The sequence below is a fragment of the Rattus norvegicus genome, chromosome 16 (genome assembly GCF_021556685.1).
Source record: "Rattus norvegicus strain SHRSP/BbbUtx chromosome 16, alternate assembly SHRSP_T2T, whole genome shotgun sequence".
Taxonomy (NCBI): Eukaryota; Metazoa; Chordata; class Mammalia; order Rodentia; family Muridae; genus Rattus; species Rattus norvegicus.
Genome location: NC_141549.1, coordinates 59,709,507 through 59,735,382, shown reverse-complemented (window position 1 = coordinate 59,735,382; position 25,876 = coordinate 59,709,507). Strand labels below are relative to the sequence as shown.

Here is a 25,876-nt window from a genome sequence, read left to right as displayed (position 1 = left end):
ATGGGGGATGGGAACTGGGGGTAGCAACCAGAAAGTCCCAGATGCCAGGAAAGCAACAGGTTCCCAGGACCCCACAGGGATGAGATTATCTGAAATACCCCACAAAGGGGAGGGAGAACCTGCAGAGACCATATCCAGAGGTTGGGCATGGCCCCCTGGTTGAGGGATGGGGCCACCCACCCATCTCCAAAATTTTAACCCAGAATTGCTCCTGTCTAAAGGAAATACAGGGACAAAGAATGGAGCAGAGACTGAAGGAAAGGCCATCCAGAGACTGCCCCACCTGGGGATCCATCTCACATGCAGACACCAAACCCAGACACTATTGCTGATGCCAAGAAGTGCTTGCTGACAGGAACCTGATATAGCTGTCTCCTGAGAGGTTTTGCCAGATCCTAACCAATACAGATATGGATGCTCGAAGTCAATCATCAGACTGATCACAGGGACCCCAATGGGAGAGTTAGAGAAAGGACTAAAGGAGCTGAAGGGGTCTTATCTGGCATCAACAGGAGGGAGGTCCTTGGTCCTGTGAAGACTTGATGCTCCAATGTAGGGGAATGCTAGAGTGGTGAGGTGGGGGAGCACCCTCAGAGAAGCAGGGTAAGGAGGGGATGGGATACGAAGTTTGCAGAAGGGAAGCCGGGAAAGGGGACAACATTTGAAATGTAAATAAATAAAATATCCAATTTTTAAAAAAGAATTAATTATTTTTAAAAAATCTACTACAATAGTACCACACAAAATTTGGGAAGAAAATGTTTAAGTCATTTAAAAAAAAGAAGAGAACATAGGCAACACAGACTTCTGCAAAGTGATTTAAATACACTGATGTTTTATTGTGGTTATTTATTAGTGATAAAATGGGAATAAGCTAAATATCAAATAAATTAAATATTAAATGTTTACCCTAAGGATGATGAAGTACCTGAGAGTTCTGACTGCTTACAACATAACAAGCAGCCCCAGAACTCTCCACAGACACAAGACTTCTGAAGATACTGTTGCTCACTGCAAACCAAGAGTTCACGTTCACAGGGCTCCCGGCTGCCTCCTCGCTGTGTCCAAGGGACAATACTGAGCAGTCTGCACAGACAACTTACAGAGTAGATCTGGGCCACAAATGGGGAGTTTTCAAACTCAGAATTTATGAACACAGAACGTCATGCAAGGAGGCTTCCAGTAAACCTGAAGAGCTCTTGCGTCTAGAGAGAACTTTATTATTGTTTCGAAAAATGAAGTCACTCTATGCTACTTAGATAAAAATTCTGACAGGGAAAGAGAGGGAGGGAGGGAGAAAGGGGGAGGGAGGGATAGAGAGAGAGGTAAGCTGTTCACTATACACCATCTTTCAGATAGTGCCAAACTAAAGCACGAAAACGTAAATGACCCATGAGAACCATCTCCCTAAATAACTCATGGTTAAACCACAGACTATAATTATAGTCTATGAGGTTATTAGAGTCATTTTTCCAGAAGAATATTAATAAAAAAGAACACGCAAAGAGAGAGACTATGGACCCAATTTGTTTTAAATTTCATTTCTATTCATACGCAAAGAAAAGGGCAGTATTCTACAGAGAAGCAGCCTTTCCTGGGTGTTAAGATTAGGCATCATTTGGTTTTGTTCTGCTTTTCCAACTAAACATCTGTATTACCTTGATACTCAGAAACACTGACTTAAAAAATATATAGACAGCAAAACCATGATTGCCTCCCCATAGCGCAGACAAACAAACCAACCATGAGCGCGTGGATCAATAAACTCAAACCTCTGTGTTTCAAAGACACTAACAAAGGCTCAAGGGTGCAGTGCGGGTGGGAGGCTGACATCGCACTGCACTGACTTGGCTTGCATTGCCTGGTAATGCAAGAACCCTGGGTTGCTTCCCCACTGACCAGCATCACTTAAACCAGACATGGCGGCAAACACCCATCAGCTCAGGATGGGCACAAGTAGGATCAGATGTTTAAGGTCATCCTGGGCTTGGCTACAGAGCAAGATCAAAAAACAGAGCCAGCCTGGGATACATAATACTGTCTCAAAGCCAAAAATGAAAAACAAAAACTCTATCAAAACAATGAAAGGGAAGCCTCCAGAATGGCAGAGAAAACACTGACAACTCAGATATCTGACTAGAAACCGACATCCAGAAGGACTCTCGACAATTCAACGATTAAAATATTAAAGGAGAGGACACGGGGTAAAGTGGACATGACCTCAGCAGGACATATGTGTCCACAGGACCTCAATAGTGATATCTACTAGTATGTATTATTAACATGCAGTCGTGACTTTTTTTAAAAAAAAGTTCTTTTAAAAAATCTGAAAAAAATTAAAATTCAAGTTCAAACTAAGCAAAGGATTTAAATGATGTTATCCAAAGAAAATACATGACTGGTTTATAAGCACATGAGAAGACACTTAACACCTTCAGTCATTAGGGGTTATAAATGGAAAACAGAAACTACTTCACAGGGATGGGGTCAGCACTTACATGTGAAATACCCCAGACAGGCTCATGTGTGTGTGGAACACTGTCTCCTGCTGACAGCACTATGTGAGGAGCTGCTGGAAACTTCAGAAGTGGGCCCTAACAGGAAGTGGATCACTGGGGGCACTGGTCTCTTCTTTACTGTTTCCTGTCCACATGAGGAACCTCCTCCATCACTCGTGCCTATTGTCACGATAGTCAACCCAACTGAACTAGGCCAAGCAATGGTGGACCCTTAAACTCTCCTAACAGTGAGCAAAGCAACATCCTCTGATACTATTTCATTAACTAATACAGGAGACTCAAACTAAAGACAGTTAACAAGAGTTGGTAGAGAAACAGTCATCAAACAATCAAAACTGGCCACAGTAGACATTGTTGGAGGCTCATAACTGGTGGAGCATTTTTGGATGATTTAGAAAAGTCCCTAACATGCTAAGAAAACTTTCTCATAATTTAGCAATTCTACTCTTAAAGAAAAGTCATTGTTAAGAAGGCTGAAACATGGGTCTGCATTAAAATCCACACACATAAGCTCACAGTAGAATTTGTTAGCAACAGCCAGAGCAATATTGTTATGTTTTATAAAAAGGTGAGAGGCCAGAGATATGTTTGGTGGGGGTGTGGTATGGTGTTGGGGAAGGGGGTGTCTTTCGGGCCCATGCTCAGGTATCCCTTCTCCCTATGAAGTACCAGCGGTACAGTATAGAACAGTTCATTCAGGACATGGGGAGTGGAGGGGAAGCAGGGGAGGGGAGAGAGGAGAGAAGTAGAGGCTGGCCAGGAACACGTAGAGAGAGAGAGGGAGCAGGAGCAAGAGGGAGAGAGCAAGAGAACAAGAGAGTAAGGAGGGGGCAGGCGGCCCCTTTTATAGTGGATCGGCACACCTGGCTATTGCCAGGTAACTGTGGGGCGGAGCCTAGACTAAATGCCCACAAACACCACAGTAGAGTAACACTACAATCTGGGCCAATCTAGAAATCGAGTTTGAAAAGCCATAAAGAGTACATATCTTAAGGTTCAATTCATATGAGATTTCTGGAAAGATAACAGAGCACAGATAAAAAGCGTATTACTGGTCATTAGAGGTAAGAGAAAGAACTGGGCCGTGACCACTAATGAGCATGGGATTTCTATGGCAGTAATAAAAATGTCTAGATATGGGCAGAGTGCACAGACATGCATGCATCCCCTATTACTGTTATCATCTGCAGACTATTTGCTAAGTAAAAGAAAGCCCAGGTGACAGTGGTATAAGGATGATGACTGGCAGGGAGAAAGAAAATCTCAAGTCTTCATGTCAAACAGAGAGCGCACAAATGAGATTACTATTCCCCAATGGAGGAGGCGGTCAAACTGGTCAGTTTGACATTCATTCTAGGCAAGATTCTAAAATTAGTTACTTAATGGAACTCTGTTTCAGCCTAAAAAAGGAAACCATCAATCACTGGGGACATCAGGATTCACTCAAGTCATCATTCCAAAAAGCTGTACTTTCCTTCCCTGATGAACTGTTTGGGGGGAGCGATGGGGGAGTGAGCTAAGTAAGAGACCTGGTGAAGTTGCCAAGGTCGAGGCCCTAAGAAATGGGGCAAACGGCACCCACTGCTCAGAATGTTCACACCCTGGTTTATCTCGATGAGGAACAAAGTAACAGAACTAGACCTAATATATGGTACCTGGTACCAAACCAAGAGGATGAGAATAAGGATCCAAAGTAGGATTAAGCAACAGTCTGAGTCCAACGGGAAGCAAGCAAACAACGACGCCGAAAAAGACTTGTGTACGTTTAAGACTTTATAAACCAAGGCTAATCAATGAGTTCTCTGGGCACGATGAACGTGTTCAAAAACTGGAGAATGTCAATGCTTGCACAACACTCCACCCACACTGAAACCACTAGGTTGCATATTTGATAAAAGTGGCTTTATGTTATTTACATTTTATCATATTAAATACAAATGCAATCGCTATGCACTGTGCACTATATATACATATATACATATGTGCATATTTAAGAGGATCACAGTACAACCAAGTTACAGGCACCGTGCATATGAAACCTGGATTCCTAATGCCTAGTCAGAAATATAAAGTACTGAATGAAGAATACTATTCATTCGTACAATTATTATTTATTTAATGCATGCTTCCTTGATACTAAGCACTGTTGAGGTACTGTGGATGCAGGAGTGAATACATCCGTCGTCTTCCGAGACTCCCAGTTAAGGCAGGAAGCATAACATTCAACAAATACCACACAAATGAACACAGTAATCAGTGAGGAGCATAAAAGAAAAACAAAATGGTTCCATTAAAAAAAATGCAGCAGGCGGGTCTAATTTAGACGAAAGGCATGGGTAGCAGGCTCTCTGAGATTACTTTTAATTGGAAACTGGGACTATGAGAAACTTAGCCTGGTGAAGAAAAGATTAGAGTGTACAGTTCCCCCACTCTTCCTGAGATGGAATGACAGTGCACAAATCCTGAGACACAAGAGGACCTGCCACACTTGATAAGCTTACCAAGGCCACAGACCTGGTCAGGAAATGGTCACTAAATGAAACTGGGGAAGTAGGACAGATCAGTCAAACAGAGTCCTAGAATCTTCTGGGGATTCTTGTTTTGTATCTAGGTTCAGAGAGAATTCACTCAAAAACATTGGCAGAGTAAGTAGGATGGTTGATTTCAATTGATTGAATTAAAAAACAATAACAACAAAAACAACAACAAAAAAAAAACAATAATCTAGGACATTAACAAGACACAGCTTGGAGTGTGTCCATGAGGAGGTCTCTACCGTGTTTTAACCAAAGAGGAAAAACTCACACTGAATGTGGGACCCCAACCCTTGGGGTCCCAGACTGATAGAAAAGGGGAAAGAGGGGAAATCACTAAGCAATGCCATTCCCCTTTCTCTGCCTTCTGGTGAGCACCAAAGACCAAGCCTTTCCACCATTGTGGCCTTCCCCTCCATGCTGGACTGTAAACCCTACAACTGTGAGCCAAATCAAACCCTCCTCGCCTTAAGTTGCTTTTTCCAAGGTATTAGGTTGCCACTGTAAGAAAATCAATGAGAGGGGTTGGGGATTTAGCTCAGTGGTAGAGCACTTGCCTAGCAAGTGCAAGGCCCTGGGTTCAGTCCCCAGCTCTGAAAAAAAGAAAAAAAAAAAAAAAAAAAAAAAAAAAAGAAAATCAATGAGAGTGAAGTGTGACCATATGTCATAATAGAATTACCCAGAAAAGAAGACAACAGAAAAGGAAGACACTATCCAGTAAGGGCTCAGACTTAGGAGTGGGGGTCAGAGCAGGAGCCATTTAACGGTTTGTATTAGAGATGACCACGTATCCCGTTAATAACTCAAATTTACAAATGTGGAGGAAATGCCTTTCAGAAAGAAAAGATTACTCTCAGTCAGACCCCAGACAAACAAATGAAATTTCACCAACACTTCAAGCTGTTTCTAGGAACTCAGAAGCCTTTTGATATAAGTAATACTTGAGCTCAAAGGATAGCTAAGCTTCCACTGGCATACTTTCTCCCTGGTGAGTTTTCTGGTTGGTAAAGGGAGATCAACACCAAAGCAGAAACCCCGATTTCTACTGTGAAGGGTACAGGTAATCCTGAACAGCCCCACGTCCACACAGCCGCAGAGCTCTTGGAGTATTATTTCCTTTGCAGGGGACCATTCTGGTTGAAACACATTCTGCTTAGCATATGCTCTTGAAAGGCTTTAGTAAAGTGTATATGCAGGCACACACACACACACAGAAAGAAATATGTACAGGGCACTCCTAATTATTCACATGTATCTTCTTAAACCGCACTCCAGAGTGCGACAGGCTGTGACAGCTCTTACCAGTTTTCCTTGAGCAAATCAATAACTTACACGGTCAATGAGAAAGCAACTATACATCATACATGTATACATTTACTTTCCTCAAAACAAACCCATTCCTATCCTGGTAAATAGTGCATCAAATGAACAGTGAATCCGTTAAGCAAACTTTCTATATACGACTGAAGACATAAAACTATGAAATCAAGAAAAAAACTTCCCTGAGAATATAACAGAGCATGCAGTGTAAGCGTGAATGCCACCACTAACAACCACAGAATTGAGCATGTAGCTGTACTCTTTGTATGCAACCATGAATGCTTCAAATCCATGCGTACAGCGTATGCACTCCTAGATGCTGGAGCTTAACACTGGATGTCCTCCCAGACTGGTCTGTCTCCCCACCTCATCTGTGAGTCAGGGTCTGTGGAGCTTGCTGTGTTGACTAGATTGGCTGCCCAGTGAGCAACGGCCATTCTCTTGTTTCTACCAACACCCCCTCCCCCAGTGCTGGGATTTCAGGAGTGTGCCATCATGCCCAACTTTCAGTGTGGGTGCTGGGAATCCAAATTCCCATACATGTGCAACAAACGCTTTACCCATAGTCCAATACATTCAACCTTTTGATGTTACCAGATGGCTTTGTCATCTATGATATGGGCAGTCCAGTACCTTGCAGTTGAGTTTTGTTTGTTTGATCTCGCAGACAGGTTTAAGTTTACTGCTTTGTGTTGGGCTGCATTCACACCTACCCTTTAGTCACACATGCCTGCCCATAGCTATGGGATGGACATTCCTGAATGGCGAAAATTACTTTAGGACTTAAAAACAGGGGATAAAAGGAAGGGTTTCTTTTTCCTCAATGAACTTCATTTTCAGCCCAATCTTGTGGTTTTCAAATTCTTCTGAGTTTGCAATTATTCATTCTAATGTATATTTACAGAATCATGTGACCACTGTATCAAATGCCCTTGAGCGTCGACTCCTTTGGCTGTAACAGTCAACTCTAAGAAGACTTTCCTCATCTTCCCACGGAAATACACACGTGACACAGTGGGTGGAGAGACCCACAGGACCACGTAATGACTGACCCTCTGTCAATTCCCCTCTTTGAATCCACCGTACCCATACCCGGTTCATGTCTACGTCTGAGTCATATAGTCCCATGTTTACAACTGGGAGATCCTGAACGTGTGGTACTCCAAGCATTTCACAAATAGCAAAGTCCATGACTCTTAAGTGCTTGTGGAGTGAAAACAGATGATTGAATCTCATCCGCCTAACATGTGTAACCTCAGAATTTTGTTATGACAATTTATTATTCTAGTGCCAATGGCCGCATAATTCAAAGACACTTCAGTGACCTCTCCATCCCGACCACCAATTTCTTTCAATTTCCAGTCGCAATTTCTACGTGGCCTAGAGGGTATTGATGAAAAACAATTAAAAAAAATGCTTCTTGTTGCTCTGGTTTAAATATATGGCTTTGTCTGAGGTATAACAGAGTAAAATCCAGAAAGTGGCATCACTCTCCCAAGCTCCTATTGAATAAAAGAATGCCATCCCAGGCTACAGTACCATCACCCTTGCTGCCGACATCCACAAAAGACAACGCCTGTATAAGGTCTCCTTCATCATGAAAGAAGAATGACCTTGGCAAGAGACAAAGAGAATCATGGGTTAAACTCATCATTCTTGAATAAATTATTTAGTACCACTTAAGCCCTGAAAGCCTTGGGCCACCTATCTTGTGGTTTATGGCACTGTCTCCTAAGTTTACAATTTCCCGATTGTAAAGCAACAGTTTAATTCCACAGTGCAACATCAATACAATTTAAGTCCACCGCTGGAACTGACATTCTCCAGCAAACTAGAAGGCCAATTCTTCCACGAACATGATATTAAAGAGGCACTTAAAAGGGGTATGGGCAACCATCTCGGATTGTAGGAATAAATTCTTGCTGGATAAAGAGCAAAATAATTAAGTTTACGTTCCCATGAAATGATAATATCCCTGAGATCACGGGAGTTCTGTGCACTCTGATATAATTTTGGCCTAAGTCTGTCAGGGGCCTTTTTAAAATATGATTCTGAAAGGACTATGTGATGGCAACAAGAGATAGACAACATGATTTTTAAAAAGGTCTTCCTTCTCAGAGGTTTTTAAAATCAAATAGGAATCTCTATCATTATTTTCATTCTAAATTATATTGCAACAGAGTGGCAAGATTTGGTACAATGGTTAGGGCTTCCAGTCTTATTTAACTGGATAATCGAGAAACAGACATTTCTGTTCAATGGCAAACGCCAGTGTGTTTAATACACACTCACGGGCAAAATCTATACGTAGCATCTTCTTCCCAAAGAGCCAAACAAACGGGAAACAGAAGAACACGCCAGCATTCAGTCACGGCAAGTATGGATCCTAGGCTCAGCTGCAGGTCCCTAGCAGCTCCCACCTCAAAACCGGAAAGGAAGCATCGGGCGAGTCGGAATCTTTAGTTTCAACAAGCTTCCAAGTTCATTCAAACCATCTGTCTACAACGCACTTTCTTTGCACCTGCTATTCAGAGCTTGCTTCCTTTTCAACTGCTCAGAGCTAGCAGCACCTTTTTTAAATGAAAATCTTTAAAGCCTATAACCGGGCAAGAAAAACCGTTTATCAACAGACAAATGGGGTTCATTCCCTCCTGCCCACCCCCGTGTCCACTGCGCACCCCCCAAGGACAAGAGGTTAGCTCCAGCTAGGCCTGTGAGCTAGCAAGAGAAAGACCGGCCTCGCAGTGCTCTGGGAGATGCTAGGGAGCCGCCAGCTCCTCCCTCGTTCGCGGTCCAGCTCCCGGCAGGGCATCCCGGTGCGCTCAGCATCCCTCTTCCTTCTCTGCCTCCTCCGCCCGAGCCACCAACCTTAGGGGTACGGATGTGTTCCATGGCGGCCCGCGTCTGCAGGGTTCCCGGCGGGCGCGGCCTCACGCACCTGCGCGCGCGTGCGGCGCAATGGGAAGAGCGGGGAGGGGGCTTCGGCGGGAGCGGTTGTGGGCGGGTCCTGGGCTTGGCTCCTCCTCCAGGTGCGCCGGGCTGTGCTGGGCGCCTGCGCGCGGGCCTGGGATAGCGGCTCTGCGCCTGCTCCTACCTGCGGGTCTCACCCTTGGACTTCTCTCTCCTTCCTGCTTCCTCTCTCTGGTGGAGGATCTCACTGCCCAAGTCACTAGGTATTTTTCCACATGAACATCTTCAAGCTGGCCGTGGTGGCGCTTGCCTGTAATCCTAGCCACCCAGGAGGCTGAGGCAGGAGGATCATTTGGGTCCAGCAGCTTGGAACAGTAAGAGAGACATAAAGACACCCCCATACTTAAAAAAAAAAAAAAATCAAAGAAAGTCAGGCAGCCTGAAACGGTAATACTGTGGCACCACTGTTTCCTAAGGCACAAAGAGGGCCTTGTGTTGGGTGTGGCTTCTTAGAGAGCTGCGAATGAATAGTGCAGCTTTGCACCCTCATTGGCTGCCTTCCAGAGCATCCCAAGATAGGTGGGATTTCAGAGTAGGGTAGGAAAAATAATGACTGTACCCTGACTCAATATGCGTAGTCTAGTGGGTTCTGGCTGTGTTCTGGCACAGGCAGCCAGCAGAGTATTTGGACTGAAAGTGAGACTAATACCAACGTTGTTTGCGCTCTAATAAGTTTGCTCTCAAGTCAGACATCTCTCATAACCATGTGACTTCACTGTTGGAATCTTGGTAGAGATGTGAAAACTCCCGACCCTGTGCTAGGTACGCATTGGCTGTCTTCACCTCGCTCTAACTAAAAGGAAGCTAGAGACACAAAGCATCCATTATGAGGTACCTTTAAGCCACCAAGGGAAGCCAGAGACTGAAAACACCCTCTGCTGTATTGAAATTTCATAGAACAGTTCCTGGGGTAGGATCTGTTTCGTTGTTTTCCTAGTCCTTGCTTATGACATTTTTGTAAATTTCTTTGACCTTACATACGGTTTTTTGTTTGTTTCTTTTTTATATCCTGTTCAATGCTGGCATATTGCAAACCTCCAAATATGCATTCAGTAATGTCGAACTCATTTTTAAATTGTCACATCCCCTTCACATGTTTTGGACTAGTTTCATCCTCCTACAGCCCTGAAGGGTCGATTGGAACAAGCTATAAACCATCACTTGTAAATGACAAGAATAAGTTAAAGTGTAATTTTCTTTTTTTGTAAAGAGCATCAGGTGTAGTCAAAGTCCCGCTCTAGTCAGTGGCACTTTCTCGTCTCAATTCAAACCAGCTCCATCCAGTCTCCTTATTTACAAAATGAAAACATCATTTCCTGTCTATATGACCTCATCTCCAAATTAGATTTTATGACATAAAGAGCTTACATCTGTTTGGAGGGGATATTCTGAATCAGACAAAAGTACTGGAATAACACGTTTTCAGTATTCTCTCTGTCTTCTGATAGGCTGATCAAGTGTACTGGATCAGCAACTTTTGCACACAAATATAGTATAGATTGGAAAACATCTGTACTATATAGGTGGAGTCTGAACAATTCAAGATTAATTTAAAATGTTTATGATTTTAATAAGCACTAAGTTAAATTAATATATTATAAGCCAATTATTAGGATAAGTTAACAGAATATGATGGAAATATTATAATAATAGGGAAAGAAGTGTCTACTAACGGCGATTTGGCTTGATCTAATAACTCCCTGAGGACGTTATTTCTTTCTCCGCTTGTCCTTTAGCCCCGTAATTATGGAGGTTATTGAATGATAAGTTGTCTAATCTTCAGTTACCACATGAACTCTCTCGTACTTATAACGCTACCATACGCCCCTCAGGCTCAACACCCAGTAGGAAAGAAGGCACTGAAGATTTTCCTTTTTGTTTTGTAGACAGTGTCTTAGAGTAGTAAGGTGAGGGAATAATATACATTGTTCACATGTGTCGTTTCAATGTGTCTGCACTCATGGGGGTGTCTAAAGTCATCCTGGTGATCAAGCTGAGTAACAATCATTTCCACTGCCATTATTTAACCAATTCACACTCAAGGTATCACGGCTCATGCCAAAAGATTGATGTAACTGTGATCTAGATGAGACTACAGAGTTTTAAATGTGACACAGCTGACACCAAGCCAATGAGGAGGAACTGACTCAGATGCTCACAGGATAAGGGGGGACTCCTTAAGGAAAAGCTCCAAACAGTGATTCATACCTTGAACTTTTTCGCTATTACTTACGATCAGATACTTGGTTCTTAACATCTGATGTTGCTGGAGGAGTTCTTAAATAAAAACTTCATATAGACTGGGAACTTTTTCTAGTATCCTGTGAACTTCACTGGCCTAAAGAGATCTGGAAATGTGCCACACATTTATAAGTCTTTCTGGAATAGTTAGATTTCTCCCGAGGACAAGTCAAACTTCTGATCAGGCAATGATGCCAAGTAGTGTTTCCTCGGGGACCAGTGTGGCTAATGCACATTTGATAAAACCCTAGTCAGCACTGTTGGACCCTAATGGTCCATGCAACATGTAAAAGAATGCATGTCTCCAAACGAGTCCAGCCTCTGACAGAAAATATTATTAGGTACCAATATGAGAAGCTCAGAGATGCATCTGGGATACTGTCTTATAGGGGGAAAATGGCATCCCCACCTTCACGGTTTAAACCAAGCTGATAGCGTGACATATCATGGCTTCTTTGGCTTGTCCTGGACCAAAGATGTAGAGAGGAAAAAAAACACTAAGTGGATTGTAGACAGCTCTGCCTTTTTTCCAGAAACCAGAAAAGAAACATCAGGGCAGCCAAAAAAGAGTTCTTAACTCTCTGAGCAGGCTGGGGTTTTAAATAGTCTCCTTTATTTTGTTCTCTCTCCAGGAAGATGTGGGGCTTAAGCCAACTCTGTGTCCTCAAGCCACTTACATGGCTTATTCATTTCACTCCCATCCTGTCAAGCACTACTCTAATACATGCAAGTTCCATCTGGGTATTTCCAGTCCTAAATTCTCTCCTTAAACAGTATAGCTCCATTTACCTCCTAGGCGCAACCCCTTGGATGTCCTTTGCAGGCCGGAGACATAGCTCTTGATGTGGTAAGGCTCTTGCCACATCAGCATGAGGACCTGAGTTTGGATTCCCAGAGCCCGGAGCTTATATAAAATCTAAGTATGACAGAAGAGTTGCCTGCTATCCCACCCCCGGGAAAGCAGAGACAAGCAAGTGCCCAGGGTCACTGATCAAACACACCACAGACCCAGTCTCAAAAAACAAGATGGATGCCTCCTTGGGAATGACACCTGAGACTGATCTCTGGGCTACACATGCACATACACACAAACGCACACAATCATACACATGCAATACTAATCCACTTGTCACAAGCCAGATATGGCTAAGAACACCGGTACTAAAAGGAGACAGGCTTTTATTCAAATCACGATTGTGATCTTGCCCAGGTAATTGAACTACTCTCAGATTCAGGCCTGTTGTATATAAAATGTGTCTGACATTGGTGCAATGGACCGAATATTTGTGCTACTTTGAAATGTGTGTGTCAGGACTTGAACCCCAGAGGCAGTGGTGTTAGAAGTTGGGAAACTGAGGAAGCAGATCCTTTAGGAGTCACTAAGTACTTCTTCCATCAAGCAAGTTATGGTGGACAGACAGACAGCTATTTATGAACCAGGAAGTGGGTCTTCACCAGGCACAAAGGAGCCCATGTCTTTATTTTGAACTTCCCAGCCTCTAGAATGGGAAGAAACAGGTGTCTGTCTGCTGCTTATAGGCCACCCAGTTTACAATATTTTTGAATACTGAAACCAAAGCAGGCTAAGACAGATACTTCAAACCTCTTTTCTTTGTCATGCCGAACAGATGGATGGATATGTGTGTGGTTTATTCGTTAAAATGTTTTCTATTTTGTATATGTAAGACGTTGATCAAAATGTGAAAGGTAATTAATATGAAGGTTCAAATTAATTATGCCTCTCCTAGGGTGATTATGTAAGTCCTGCAAGATCAAACATGTACTATGTTTTGCAGTAAAGACCACTATGGAGGGCTCGTTTTATGCCAAGCATTAGAGCTATAGCATGAATGAGAGCAACTACAGCTCCTGCCTAAAAGATCTATTATTATTAGCATTATATTTATATAAATTATATTATATAACACATAATATAGTGTGTTTTCTTTTCATTTGTATCTTATTATATTAGTTCTATATAATTTATTCAAACAGTAAATATTTCCCACATCTTTCTGTGCTGAACATGTGTTCCAGATTGTGGCACTAACTCAGGAGATGGTAGAAACCTCAGGAGGCGGGGGCCTAGCTGGAGACAGTGGCTCACTGGGAAGCATGCCTTTGAAGGTTAGAGCTGACCCTTAGTCTCTTGCTCTCACCCTGCTTCATGCCACCCTTGAGGTGAACAGCTTCTTCTCCACGTACTTCTGACATGATGTTCTACCCAAGCACATGGAGCTAAACAACTACGTGACCAACCTCCAGAGCCATGTTCCAAGGTATCTCTCTCCCTTGCTTGTTTATGGCCTGTCTTCCATCAAGAGCACTGAGAAGACCTGGCTAATTCATCCACCTACTACCAAATCACTTCACGACTGTATTGTGGCTCTTGTTTATTTTAAAAGTCTAGTGGACTTGGAGACGTTCTTGGCTTTGTCTCTTACTGGATCCACATCAAGACATTTCTTCATTGCCTCCTTTTTCTCCCTTTTTCACTGTTGTTACTCAACTTCAGATCCTCATTGTTTCTTCCTGGCTGGGACGTCGCTTTCTGCTGCCAGATTAATCTTCATAAAATGCAGCTCTCATCATTATAACTCTGCCGCTTAAAACCTTTAAGTGCTTTACTGTCTGGACTGTTTCCTTATTCTGTTGTGTAAGGCCCAGACTCGTCTTCTTCTGTCTCTTACAAACTCAGCCAAATCAGTCGCTGGACTTAGAAGAGACTTCTTTCAGTTATCAGCCAACTCTTTTCTATAGCTTGCATTTACTTATCTCTACGAGTTCTCTACTAAGGGCTTTGAGGTTCATTAACGGTCTCACCAGATGCAGCTCTTGCAGAGTGACTCGAGTTTATTCATTGAGTCAGGCAAAATTCATCTTAGTTAGGGTTTTCCTGCTGTGAACAGACACCATGACCAAGGCAACTCTTATAAGAACAACATTTAATAGGGGCTGGCTTACGGGTTCAGAGACACAGCCCACTATCAAAGAAAGAGCACGGCAGTGTCCAGGCAGGCATGGTGCAGGAGGAGCTGAGAGCTCTACATCTTCATCTGAAAGCTGCTAGGAGAAGACTGATTTCCAGGCAGCTAGGATGAGGGTCTTAAAGCCCACACCTGCAGTCACACACCTACTACAACAAGGCCAGACCTCCAAATAGTGCCACTCTGTGGGCCAAGCATACGCAAACCATTACATCATCCAAACTAGTTAATTTCCATCCAGAAATATAATTTTCTGCCTCTCTGTCACAGCTGCTCCACAGAACTTTGGTTGGTACACTGTGTCCAGGATCCCAAGGTCTGCTACATTGATAACAATAATAATTTTTTTCATTGTTTCTAGTGAGCAGAAAGTAGGAGTGGCCCAAGGAAGCACACATGTACCATACATTGAAGGCTAAACTCCAGAGGTTAGCTGGGCTCCTGACATCGAAATGAATTTTCTAAGGGATCTACAGTAATCTAGGACACGTGGGAACAGTTTCTTTACAGGAAGGGCAAGTTGCTTCCCATTATGCTCTTACTACCGTCTGAGGTAATATATCACTAACCTATTCAGTGAGGTTATCAGCTCTGCTTGGGGCCAAGAGCAATAAAGTCTCTTCAGCTTGCTTACGTTGTAGTGTATACTGATGGAGCACAAGAGACTTTTGACCTAAAGAGACTCACATCCTCTGGAGGTATCCGAGAAAATAGGGGTTATCTTATGGAGCCTGGCAAGTGTCAACTAGGAATACAATAGACTATGGGCACGGCTCACCACAACTTGTTGTGCCTTTGTGCTGATATTTTTTTTTAATGTATGATAAAAAAAACCATAAAATTTGTTCTTCTCCTATTTTAAGGCTCTGGTCTTAAGGGTCCAATATTAAGTACATTCACAATGTTGTGCAAACAAGGGGTGGAGGGAATGTAATTCTCCCAGTGGGCAAATCCCGGCAGTTTTCTGGAAATTTCACATGCCTTGAAAGATGAATGACCAGATGTACAGACTGATGCCAATTTTGGGTGAGTGGCCTCATTTTGTTCAAATGTCAGGGAGTTGGAACAAAGTTGGATGCTGGTGATGAAAGTTAATAAAAATATTTCTGGGTTGGTGTCTCAAAATGTCCCACAATGTGAAGCTATGTGTGTCCTTTGAAAACACTCATTGCAGAGTATCCACTTCCACGGCAGTGACATTCTTAGTCATCGCGAGGACATGGACATCTATTTATGACGCCATTTACTCAGCCTTCTTCTCCTTTCTTCTTCCTCGTCTTCTCCTTCCCTTTGCATTACATTCTTAATTTCAAATACTATTGTGGATTGGATGTTTATGTCCCCATGAAAACCTATATTGAAGTTATAACCCCAAATATGCATATAACTGAAGAAGACAGGACCTGCCACGAGGTAATAATGGTTAAATAAAGTCATAAAAACTAAACCCCTAAGCAAGTACAGCTAGTGGCCTATGCCAAGGAAAGAATAAAAGTCTCTCTCCTTCTCTCCCTCCCCCTCCCTTTTCACCTCCCTTTCCCTCTCCACCTCTCCCTCTTTCTCCTCTTTTTCTCTTTCATTCTCCCTCCCTTCCACCAATTCTCATTTTATAGAGAGAACATATATGTCAATAACTCACAAAGAAAGCCCATACAAACAACCAAACACTAGCAGACCTTCATCTTGAACATACGGACTCCAATACTCACTCAATGGTGTTTTCTTAAGTCAACCCACACTGACTGCTATAACCATTTAGACATTTTGGTGCTTATATGGATCTCAATCTGATTGAGATACTTAGCATAATATAGCTTATGAAAAATGTAAATATTTCAAGACTTTTAACTTAACAAGTCCAAAGGCCCTCACCTGACTCTAATACCCAGATCTCATCTTGCTAATTCTCCATGTTCATGAAGATTCTTCTTTGGAAAGAAGCATGTTAGCACACACTGGTCCATCTGGGTAGGAGGGCCTAGATACAGGGAGGTTCAGTAAGTCAAGATGTACAGCTCCTGTTTCATTGCCACACAACTCCAGGGCTTAGGCAGCGCACGATGCCATGGGAGCCAGAATCTACCTCGGGTTCTGATTAAAGAGTCAAATTTTCACACTGTCTAGATTTCCCAGTCCAGCAACTTCAGCCTCAGACATTACAATAGTGTATTTCCTTTGCTCTCCCCATAATGGTGATAAAATTAATGGCTTCATTCAGCAACTATCCTTCTTGGTCTTATCCCTTATCTTGGCTAATCAATGCCATGCTAAGAACTTTGAGATTTCATCTCACCCCAGTCAGAGTGGCTAAAGTCAACGAAACAACTGATGGCAAATGCTGGAAAAGGCATCGAGAGGGAGCCCACATTCACTGTTGGTTGGATTGCAAACTGTTCCAGGCACTCTATAAGTCACTGTGGATAATCTCCCCAAAACTAAAAATCCCCTGCCGCCTGAGCCAGCCACATTACTCCATGGCTCACAGGATTCCAGATACCTATCCAGCCATGTTTATTGACCTCTATTCCCACTAGCTAGGAAATTGGAACATCTAAATGTCTTCCGCTGATGAATGGATAATAAAAATGTGGAACATAAACACTATGGGATACTATTCATCTGTAAAGAAAAATTAAATCATGATCTTTTCTGGTGAATGGCTGGAACTTGAAAAGGTTATACTGAGTGAGTGAACCCACACTCACCTGTTCTCTCTCTTCTGTGGTTCATAAGTATCTCAGATGGGAATGTTTAACCTGGAGTAGCCACAGAAATAAGGAAAGTAACAAGGAATGGGGTTAGGGATAAAGTTGGGAAATAGCAGCCTATAGGTGATCTGAAGGGGAAAGTGGGAGACAGGGAGGATAGCTTTAATTGGCAAGGGGAGAGGGAGTTCACCACAGGAGAGGGAGAGGAGATAAAATAACAGTAAAGATGTGCGACAAAGCCTTGAGGAATCATATCATTTTATACTTACTTACAACTATATATGATACATATACCTGTATTTGTGTGTGTATGTGTGTGTGTGTATAACTTAAATGAAGTTATGATACTTGAGCTGACAGTGCTCCTCATAAAAGCCATAGACTAACAACAACAACAACAACCCCAGAGACATGAGAAATTCCATTCGAGTTATTGTTCAGGTTAGTCTGAGTGACTCTGGAAACAGTAGAGGCTGTTGTCCTTGGTTGCCTCTTAGAGGTTGCAGTCAAATCCCTATAGCTGTGGACACAGCACATTTCTGAAACTGGCTTGGAAATCTGAGCAAGATATAACCTTAAAGCCTCCTTCTTCCTGTGGTCTAGCTTTTATAGTACCAGAAGGTGCCATGCACGGTGCCAAAGGAAGAAAGCAATCAATAGTCCTATCGAGCAGTGATCCCTACAGACCACAACAGTGACCTGAATGGTATATATCCCTACAGGTACAAGAGTGGGACTTCTTGATGGTAACCAGTACCTAAGGCCTGATCAACAGGAGGGAAAATCATGCCTAGTACTGGAAACTTACCAACTATCTGGGTCCAATGAGGTCATGGATCCTTGAGGAGAACCTACCACCACCACTTTAGTAGACCAGCCTAATTCCTAACAGCAACTAAATACTTACCTTTATATCCACAGAGGGCCGTAGCTCTCATCTCTCATCAAATAAACTACTCTGAACAGCAAACAAAGACCATTATAGAAAAACCACAACTGGTCCTAATGCAGAGAACAACTGATCCTAAAGAACCCAACCCCAGTGAATACATCTATCACATAAGCACTGTACGTAAGACTTAGGGAACAGAACAGAAGGGGGCTGGATCTTAAGAGCCAGAGGACCTGGAAGTCCACTGAAATTGTGTCTTCTAGAAATGATAGGGAAGCCATACGCATGATACCTCAATAAGATGGTCACTTCTGTAAAACTTAAACAAAGACAATGCCAGCAGACACGCTGATGCAGAAGGGAGTTGTCTTGGAGTCCTGCCTCTAAAAAAAGAACTAAGGGCATATGATATTTTTGTTATTTTTAAGGAAAAGGAAGAACTACTAATTCTCAGGAATTGTTTATCCAATACAAAGTGGTCAGCCCTGAAATCATATGCCCACAGCAACAGCAAACAGACTAAACAGATTTTATTGACATATGTATAACACATAGCAGCTGGAAAAAGAAAAAGGTTGTCCCCTACTTCCATTCTCTTAATCTTGTCCACTATGATTTTTACAACTAATAAAAAATTCTTTCTCCAAAATCCAACCTGTTTTGAAGGGATGTTTTATAGTATTTTGCAGCCAGTGTCCTATTGGAAAGTACTTAACACTGCTTTACATTTTATTTACAAATACAAAATGTGTCTTTGGTATTTAGGAAACAAAGCAAGTAAATTAAGTTTACATAATTATGTCTTACTGAAATCCCACACTTTTTTTTATTTCAGTTGAAAATGTGAAAAATTGAGAACCATATACGAATATGGCATGTCACCAGCGAAACACTTTGAGGTGTTTGACAGGCTGTTATCAGAGTTGTTCTCGGGGTAATAATGAATCATTCCAAATACTGGCTCTGTAGGGAAATGCTTCCTTCCATCCTTTGGCTGAGAGGATGTTCTAGAAACATAGCCAGTGAACAAGACTTTTTAAAACAGAGAAGAAACATCAGAATTTGATACGTAAAGCTTGCTGAGGGCCACCCATGTCTGCATTTGGATTCAGGCGATATTCTTGGGCATGAATAGCAGACCAAGAATCTTATTGTTCTGCTATCTGAATTTTTTAGGCTCCATGATCTTTATAGACTGTGAAACAATATTCTAAATGTGTAGAAAAAATATAATGATGGTCTTACAGTCATAAATAGAATACAGTAGTAATAATAATAATAATGTGTTGGTGAATGATCTGCCTAATTAGTCAGCTCTTCTGACCTTTAAGGTCCAATTCATAAGCATTTACTTACTTAGTTTGGTATTAGATACAGCAAACATAATGGATTTTGTGAAAATGTACAGGAGAAAAAGATTTAGGTAGAGATATTTGTATTTCCTTCTTCTGAAATTTGAGGGGGAAAAAAACCTGGCGCATTCCAGTTTAACTGACAGGTCTCCAACTTTCAAAAGTATTGCTATGAGTTAAAGAAGTGTGAAGTAACTCACAGCAGCGACTGTACTGAAAACTTTCAGGTTCTGTGAAAAGTCTTTCTTCACTTAACAAAGTACCACCAGTGTAGAACAAAAACAAACAACCAACTATTAGCACGGTGGATATTTGGATTACCCACTGAAACTTCCTTGCTTTGGGCTACCTTTTCCTATTCTGTTTCCTCCCACTACTCCAGCAGCTCTGACAGCTTTCATTCTATACCAAGAGACCAGACATAAACCAGAGCCAGAAAGCCTTGATGGTCAACCGCTGAAATGAGAGTTGGGGCACCTGGGGAAGACAGTGCTTTCTGAATCTGACAGGATGGATTTAATGATCAAGAGCCAAAACATAAGGGAGGAAGATAATGTTTACCCATAAACAACACAGAATGTATTCACTACTTCTGGGAGGGAGGAAAGAAAAAGAGAAACTCATCTAGTTTAGCCACACAAGAAGATGAAGGCATTTTCTCGGAGTCAGGAAAGGACACCAAAGGGAGAAGAAAGCAAAAAGCACATAAGGGGAGGGGGAGGGGTCTCGATCTCGACTTGTCTCCTCCCTCAGCAGAGTCCAGGTGGAGAAAGCAACCAGAAATTCAAGATGGGCAAAGCCTTCTTTCTCGGCTTTAACTGAGGATGCAGCAAGACTTGGAGGAAATCTGTATCCATCCTGGCCAGCAATCTGTAAGTGTGACATACAGGAAGCAGGCCCAAGGGCAGCGCCTCGTCAAGTAACAGGACGTTACTGTGAATCCTGAAAGGCTGTGGATAAAAATACAGCCAGAGAACTTTAAAGAATCAGACCTCCAAACCTTGGGTGGGGGAAGAAGGAGGAGCAGCCAGCTATATTGACTATGGTAACTTGACACAGACGGTAGTCCTCTGTGACTCCAATTGAGAAAATTCTCCATAAGATTAGGCTATAGGCAAGACTTAGGGCATTTCCTTAATTAGTGATTGATGTGAGGGCTGGGCCCATTGTGCGTAGTGCTATCATCAGCTGATGATCCCAGGTTCTATAAGAAAGCAGGCTGAGCAAGCCATGAGGAGCAAGACAGTAAGCAGCACTCCTCCATGACCTCTGCATCAGCTCCTGCCTCCAGGTTCCTGCCCCATGTGAATTCTTATCCAGACTTTCTTCAGGCATAGCCTATGGTGTGGAAGTGTAAGCTGAATAAACTATTTCCTCCCCAACTAGCTTTTGGTCGTGGTGTTTCACTACATCCATAGTAACACTAAGAGAGATGAATAGTCAAGGTGCTTGGGGGAGGACTGTGGCCTGCATCAGGCCATAAGCTATGAGGCCTGGGAGAAAAAGTTCAGCCAGTGATGAAGTAAAGATAATCCTGGACCTACCGTCACTTTGTCCTGACCTAAATGCTGGTTAGACTACCTTCCCTGTGACACTTGTGTCACCTCCTAGGCAGAAGGGAGAGAAACCCTGAGAAGGATTCCGATTGAGATGATAACCATTATCCAACTGAATTGTAAGCCCTTGATGTCTGAGGTAACCTTGAATCAGAATTTTTACTTTTGTCACTACCATATAAGGGGGGATTTGAAATCAGGTTCAATTATGAAGCAAGAAAGTTTCAAGTTTCCATACCTGTAATGCACAGTATGGGTGAACGGTACATGTGATATTTGCTACAATAGACATTCCGATGGTTGAAAACTCAGTCAGTCTCCTGTCCACACCCTCAAGTGAGTTTATGGATCAGCCTTTCTTCTTTGTAAAGGCTCTCTTCACTCATATTTACTTCTCTCATCATTTGACCTTAGAAATGTCATTTCAACCTCCCTTCTGCCTACCTGCAAACCTATTACACCTTCACTGCTATGGCACATGCACCCACTGAAAAGAATCCTTTCTTAGAACCCTTAGAAATCACCCTGCAAATACTTCAGGGTGAGCTGAATGTGTGCACCACACTCATGCACTGCCCTGGGAGGCCAGGGGAGGGTGTGGAATCCTCAGCAATGGGAATTACAGGTCATGTTAGTCCTAGGTACTGAGCCTAGGTCCTCAGGAGGAGCCTTCAGTGCTCTTAACTCCCGGGCTGTGTCTCCAGTCCCCCCAGTGAATTTCCAGAGTACAGAAGACCCATCCTAATGTGGGCGGTACCATCCCATGGTCTGAGATCTTGGACTAAATAAAACAGAATAAAACAAAACAAAAACAAGGTGAATAAAGAAAAGAAAGCAAGATAGATAAACAGTACAGTAGTAGCATTGCTATGCCTTGCATACGATGCTAGGCTGCACCACCAAACTGTGAGTCAAAAATAAACTCTTCCTCCCTTGAGCTACTTTTGTTGAGTTACGGTTGGGGTTGTGGGGTAATTTGTCACAGCAGTGAGAAAGAGTAACTGATGTAAACAGTGCCTTTCTCCTCTGATACTTATGAACCAGTAATGTTCTAGTTGTCTTCTTTATTTTCGCTGTCTTCGGGCTTCTATTGCTAGGAAGAGACCCTGTGAGCACCAAGAGCAGCAGCAGCAGTGTAACGGGACCAGCTGGGACCTAGAAGACAAGCGGTGTGTGCTACAGAGGGCAGAGGCAGAGAAGTAACCCAAGCTCTTTGGAAGAGTCTGGAAGATCATTGAGTTATTTACAGCTGGAGTTTGGGTCTGTGACTGTATCCTGGTTCTTCCCCCGCTTGAAGGACATAGTTAACTCTTTTAGTTTTATAGGCATCCATGGCTAAAGGACTCTGAACCTTTAAAAAAATTGTATTTTTAAAGAGTTTGAATATTTTAAAGAGACTGAACTTTTAATGTGTTTGATTTTGTAAGGACTGTGAGACAATATCAACATTATCTCTTGAGGATGGATGATGAAGGGAAGGTTCTATTGAAAAGTGATGTATTAATGTACCATGTTGGCAAGGAGTCATTTGTACTGACTGGTTTTGTGTCAGCGTCACATAAACTAGAGTTATCAGACAGGAGGGAACAGCAATTGAGAAAATGTCTCCGTAAGATCAGGCTGTCAGGCATTTTCTTAATTGGTGATCAATGAGGGAGGCCAGCCATTATGGGTGGTGCCGTCCCCTAGCAGGTGGTCCTGGGTTCTATAAGAAAGGGTGCTGAGCAGGCCCTGAGATGCAAGCAACAGGACCTCAAGTGTTATGTATGGGCTTCTGTCCTCAGGTTCCTGTCCTGCAGAGTTCCTGCCCACACTGCTTTTGATAGTGAACTGTTACAGGGAACTGCTTTGGCCAAGGTGTTTCATCACAGCAATAGTAGCCCTAAGACACCCACCTTATAATATCACTAATAGAAATCAGTAGAAATTCAGGAAGACAATTGAACAAAGGCCATGTCGTAAGGCTAAGAAACTCAGCTCTCTGTACTCTGACTTCCAAATCCTTCCTCATCAGCCACTGGATTGCAAAGACTCTAAGCCTTTGCTTGTGCGCTATTAACAACCTTGCTGACTGTCTCTTGATCCTTTCATATCATCTAGAGGTTTGAATTTGTTCCAATCTGCTTAAATTTGTTCACTGGTTAATGAAACAGTCGATGGCTGATTGGTCCTGTGGGTCCACAGCAAGAGATAATCGCTGCTTCCCTATTTGGCAGCAAACTCAGTATACTCAGCTGCTGACTACTTTCTGAAGCCTGGGGGACTCTTGTAATTGCCCTTCGGTGACAACAGTCATTTCCTGCCCGGATTTTAACCTTAACTGTGATCCTGCACATCTCTTTGGAAGCTGTAACTGTTATGCAACGTTACCATTGAATCATTTTAGATCTCTCAGCTGTGAGGATACCATGCTCACCCAAAGCATTGGTCCCACGTTCTCCTTTGAAGAGACAACTCCCAACCAATGTTCTCACCAAAGAGGGGAGAAAATAGAGTTATATGAACAGATGGATTTACAGAAACCTTGCCCTCAGTGAACTAATTATTCTTTCAACATGCCCACCATGTCATAAAAATTAGACATTTCAAATGTGTTGTTACTAAAAAGACTACATGTACTCTGCTTATAACCTTTACAAGCTAATTCTTGTTTCAAATTAGGTACTTTAAAGCATCTTGTTAAAAATTTGAATAGTTCCAAAAAGCAATAGCTTTTAAAGCAATCTTTTGCGAGCAACTATACTGCAACCACTAAGCAGTGAGGTATATTAAATTCAAATCCAATTTGATAAACTTCTTTATTTGAATTTTTTTCCTCGTGCCAGAAATGTAGGTTGGTTTAAAAATAAACTATAAGATTTGGAGAAGTGACTCAGCAGTTAAGAGTACTTAGTCCTGCTGAGGATATCCGTTCAGTTTCCAGTACCCACATGGTAACTTACAACTCTCCTAACTCCAGTTCCTAGGGACCCAATGCCTTCTTCTGACTTTGAGGGTACTAGACATGTATATGGTACAAATACATGCATGTAAGCAAAACACTCACACATATCATTAAAAAATAAAAGAATAAAATATAGATACAATTCATCCTAGTGTTAGACTAAAAATAAAACAAATCTGCATTGTCTTCTTAACAGATACAGAAAATCATCTCACAAAATAATAATCATCCCCAATTTAAAAAATAAATGACGTTCATCAACTTAGGAAGAGAGACCTACCCTTACCTGATAAAATCTACAAAGACACAGGCAAAACAATCACACACATAAAATAAATAATTCTAAAAACGAATTAAAAAGATATTTGTCCAGTGAGTTGTAGAGGACTAAGGGCCAACATAAAATTTGTAATCATAAGCAATAGAACCATATACTCTGATACAGCTTATAAATATTTTTTCATAATAACATTATAAAGAAAGACTATAGACATTATCATAATTGTGAGGGAAAATCTCCATTTTATTTTCTTGAGGAGAAGTAACATACCTAAGTTATATAGCTAAATTCAGAATCACACTCTCTAACATTCCCACACCCTGTCCTTGCACTAGCCTGTTGATAAGGTCACTGTGTTACTACTGATGCTGACGTTTTGGAATCGCAGAATCCATTGGAATTCTACAGCCAAGGGTTCGTGTCCTGTTAGAGGGTCAAGGGAGGTGTCTGGGTTTTGACTTCATAGAGACATGTAAGTCTTTTACATCAGCGCGATGACAACATTTATAGTGATTCCATCACAGTAATAGTAACTGACGTTAGTAGTAAATTGCAACATAGGGGGAAAAGTCAATTACGCTATAAAATAGACCAAATATCTAGATTTTTAATAACATAAAACTGTTTCAATATCTTCTTCTCCTTTTCGTGCTCCTCCACTCTTCCTTTATGCCAAATTAAAAAAAAAAAAACTTCGAGTGATTAACTTATAGAAATTATTGGCTCAAGAATAAACTGTGAAGATTTTAAAGTCTAAATGACCTGGAGTTTGCTGGCAGCCTCTAAGAGAAACATAGGACAGGGTCTGCGTGAGTTCATTTCACATGGTAGCTGTCTGTTAAATATTTGTTGAATTAGCCAATTATTCAGATCAACAAATATTTGCTGAGCTAAACTCTGCGGAAGCCACAGGAAGAAAAGGTCTTGTCCTCAAGCATCAGTGACCTCACTGAGGAAAACCAGCACAAACACCAGAACTCTGAAAGCCAACCATGTAAGATCGAGGGGCAGTAACAAACAGCAAATAATTGCCCATTTAGCTGACGTGTAGCAGAAATCAAAGGGTTGCACAGCGAGAAACATCCGTTCAACTAGAGCTGATCGAGTGAATGGTCTATGAGGAAGATGACCTCTATCTAGCCCTAAAGAGTAGCGAAAGCCTTGAAAGGGCTCCTCTCAACAACTCAGAACAGAGAAGCACAAAAGCTATCTATCCATTTAAGGCAAGGGAATGAGAAAAGGTTGATTTTGCCGAAACAATTATTGACCTTTAGTTACAAATATCAAAGAAGCAAAACGATGGACTAGAGGTGTAGCTGAAGATGTATGCTTGCCTAGCAAGTGATGGGTCCAATGCCCAATACTGCAAACAAGTGAAAATCAAAACATCTCAAGTATTCTCTAAGACCTTGGAGAATGAATAAATAAATAAATAAATAAATAAATAAATAAATAAATAAATAAATAAGCAAGCAAATAAATTAGGTAAAACCCAAGTTAAAAATAAGATCACTGTCTTTTTATGATTTTCTTTTAATTACTTAGTAAAACTTCATTGCGGAAGTGACAGAAG

At 42.0% G+C, this 25,876-nt stretch overlaps 2 protein-coding genes across 2 annotated transcripts in view; both read right to left on the bottom strand.

Annotated features, from left to right (window-relative positions):
* Mtmr7 (myotubularin related protein 7) overlaps nucleotides 1–9,333 on the bottom strand; it is a 91,873-nt gene extending 82,540 nt beyond the window's left edge. Inside the window, exon 1 of one of the 2 annotated variants that reach the window (NM_001107312.3) lies at nucleotides 9,242–9,333. In NM_001107312.3, the coding sequence (NP_001100782.2) occupies nucleotides 9,242–9,265 (24 nt within the window). In that variant the 5' untranslated portion in view covers nucleotides 9,266–9,333. The remainder of the gene's footprint in view (nucleotides 1–9,241) is intronic. The other variant, XM_087588353.1, reaches the window with a different exon arrangement.
* Nucleotides 1–25,876, bottom strand: part of Erich1 (glutamate-rich 1) — a gene marked incomplete at its 5' end in the record, with an annotated part of 52,793,804 nt that overhangs the window by 23,928,981 nt on the left and 28,838,947 nt on the right.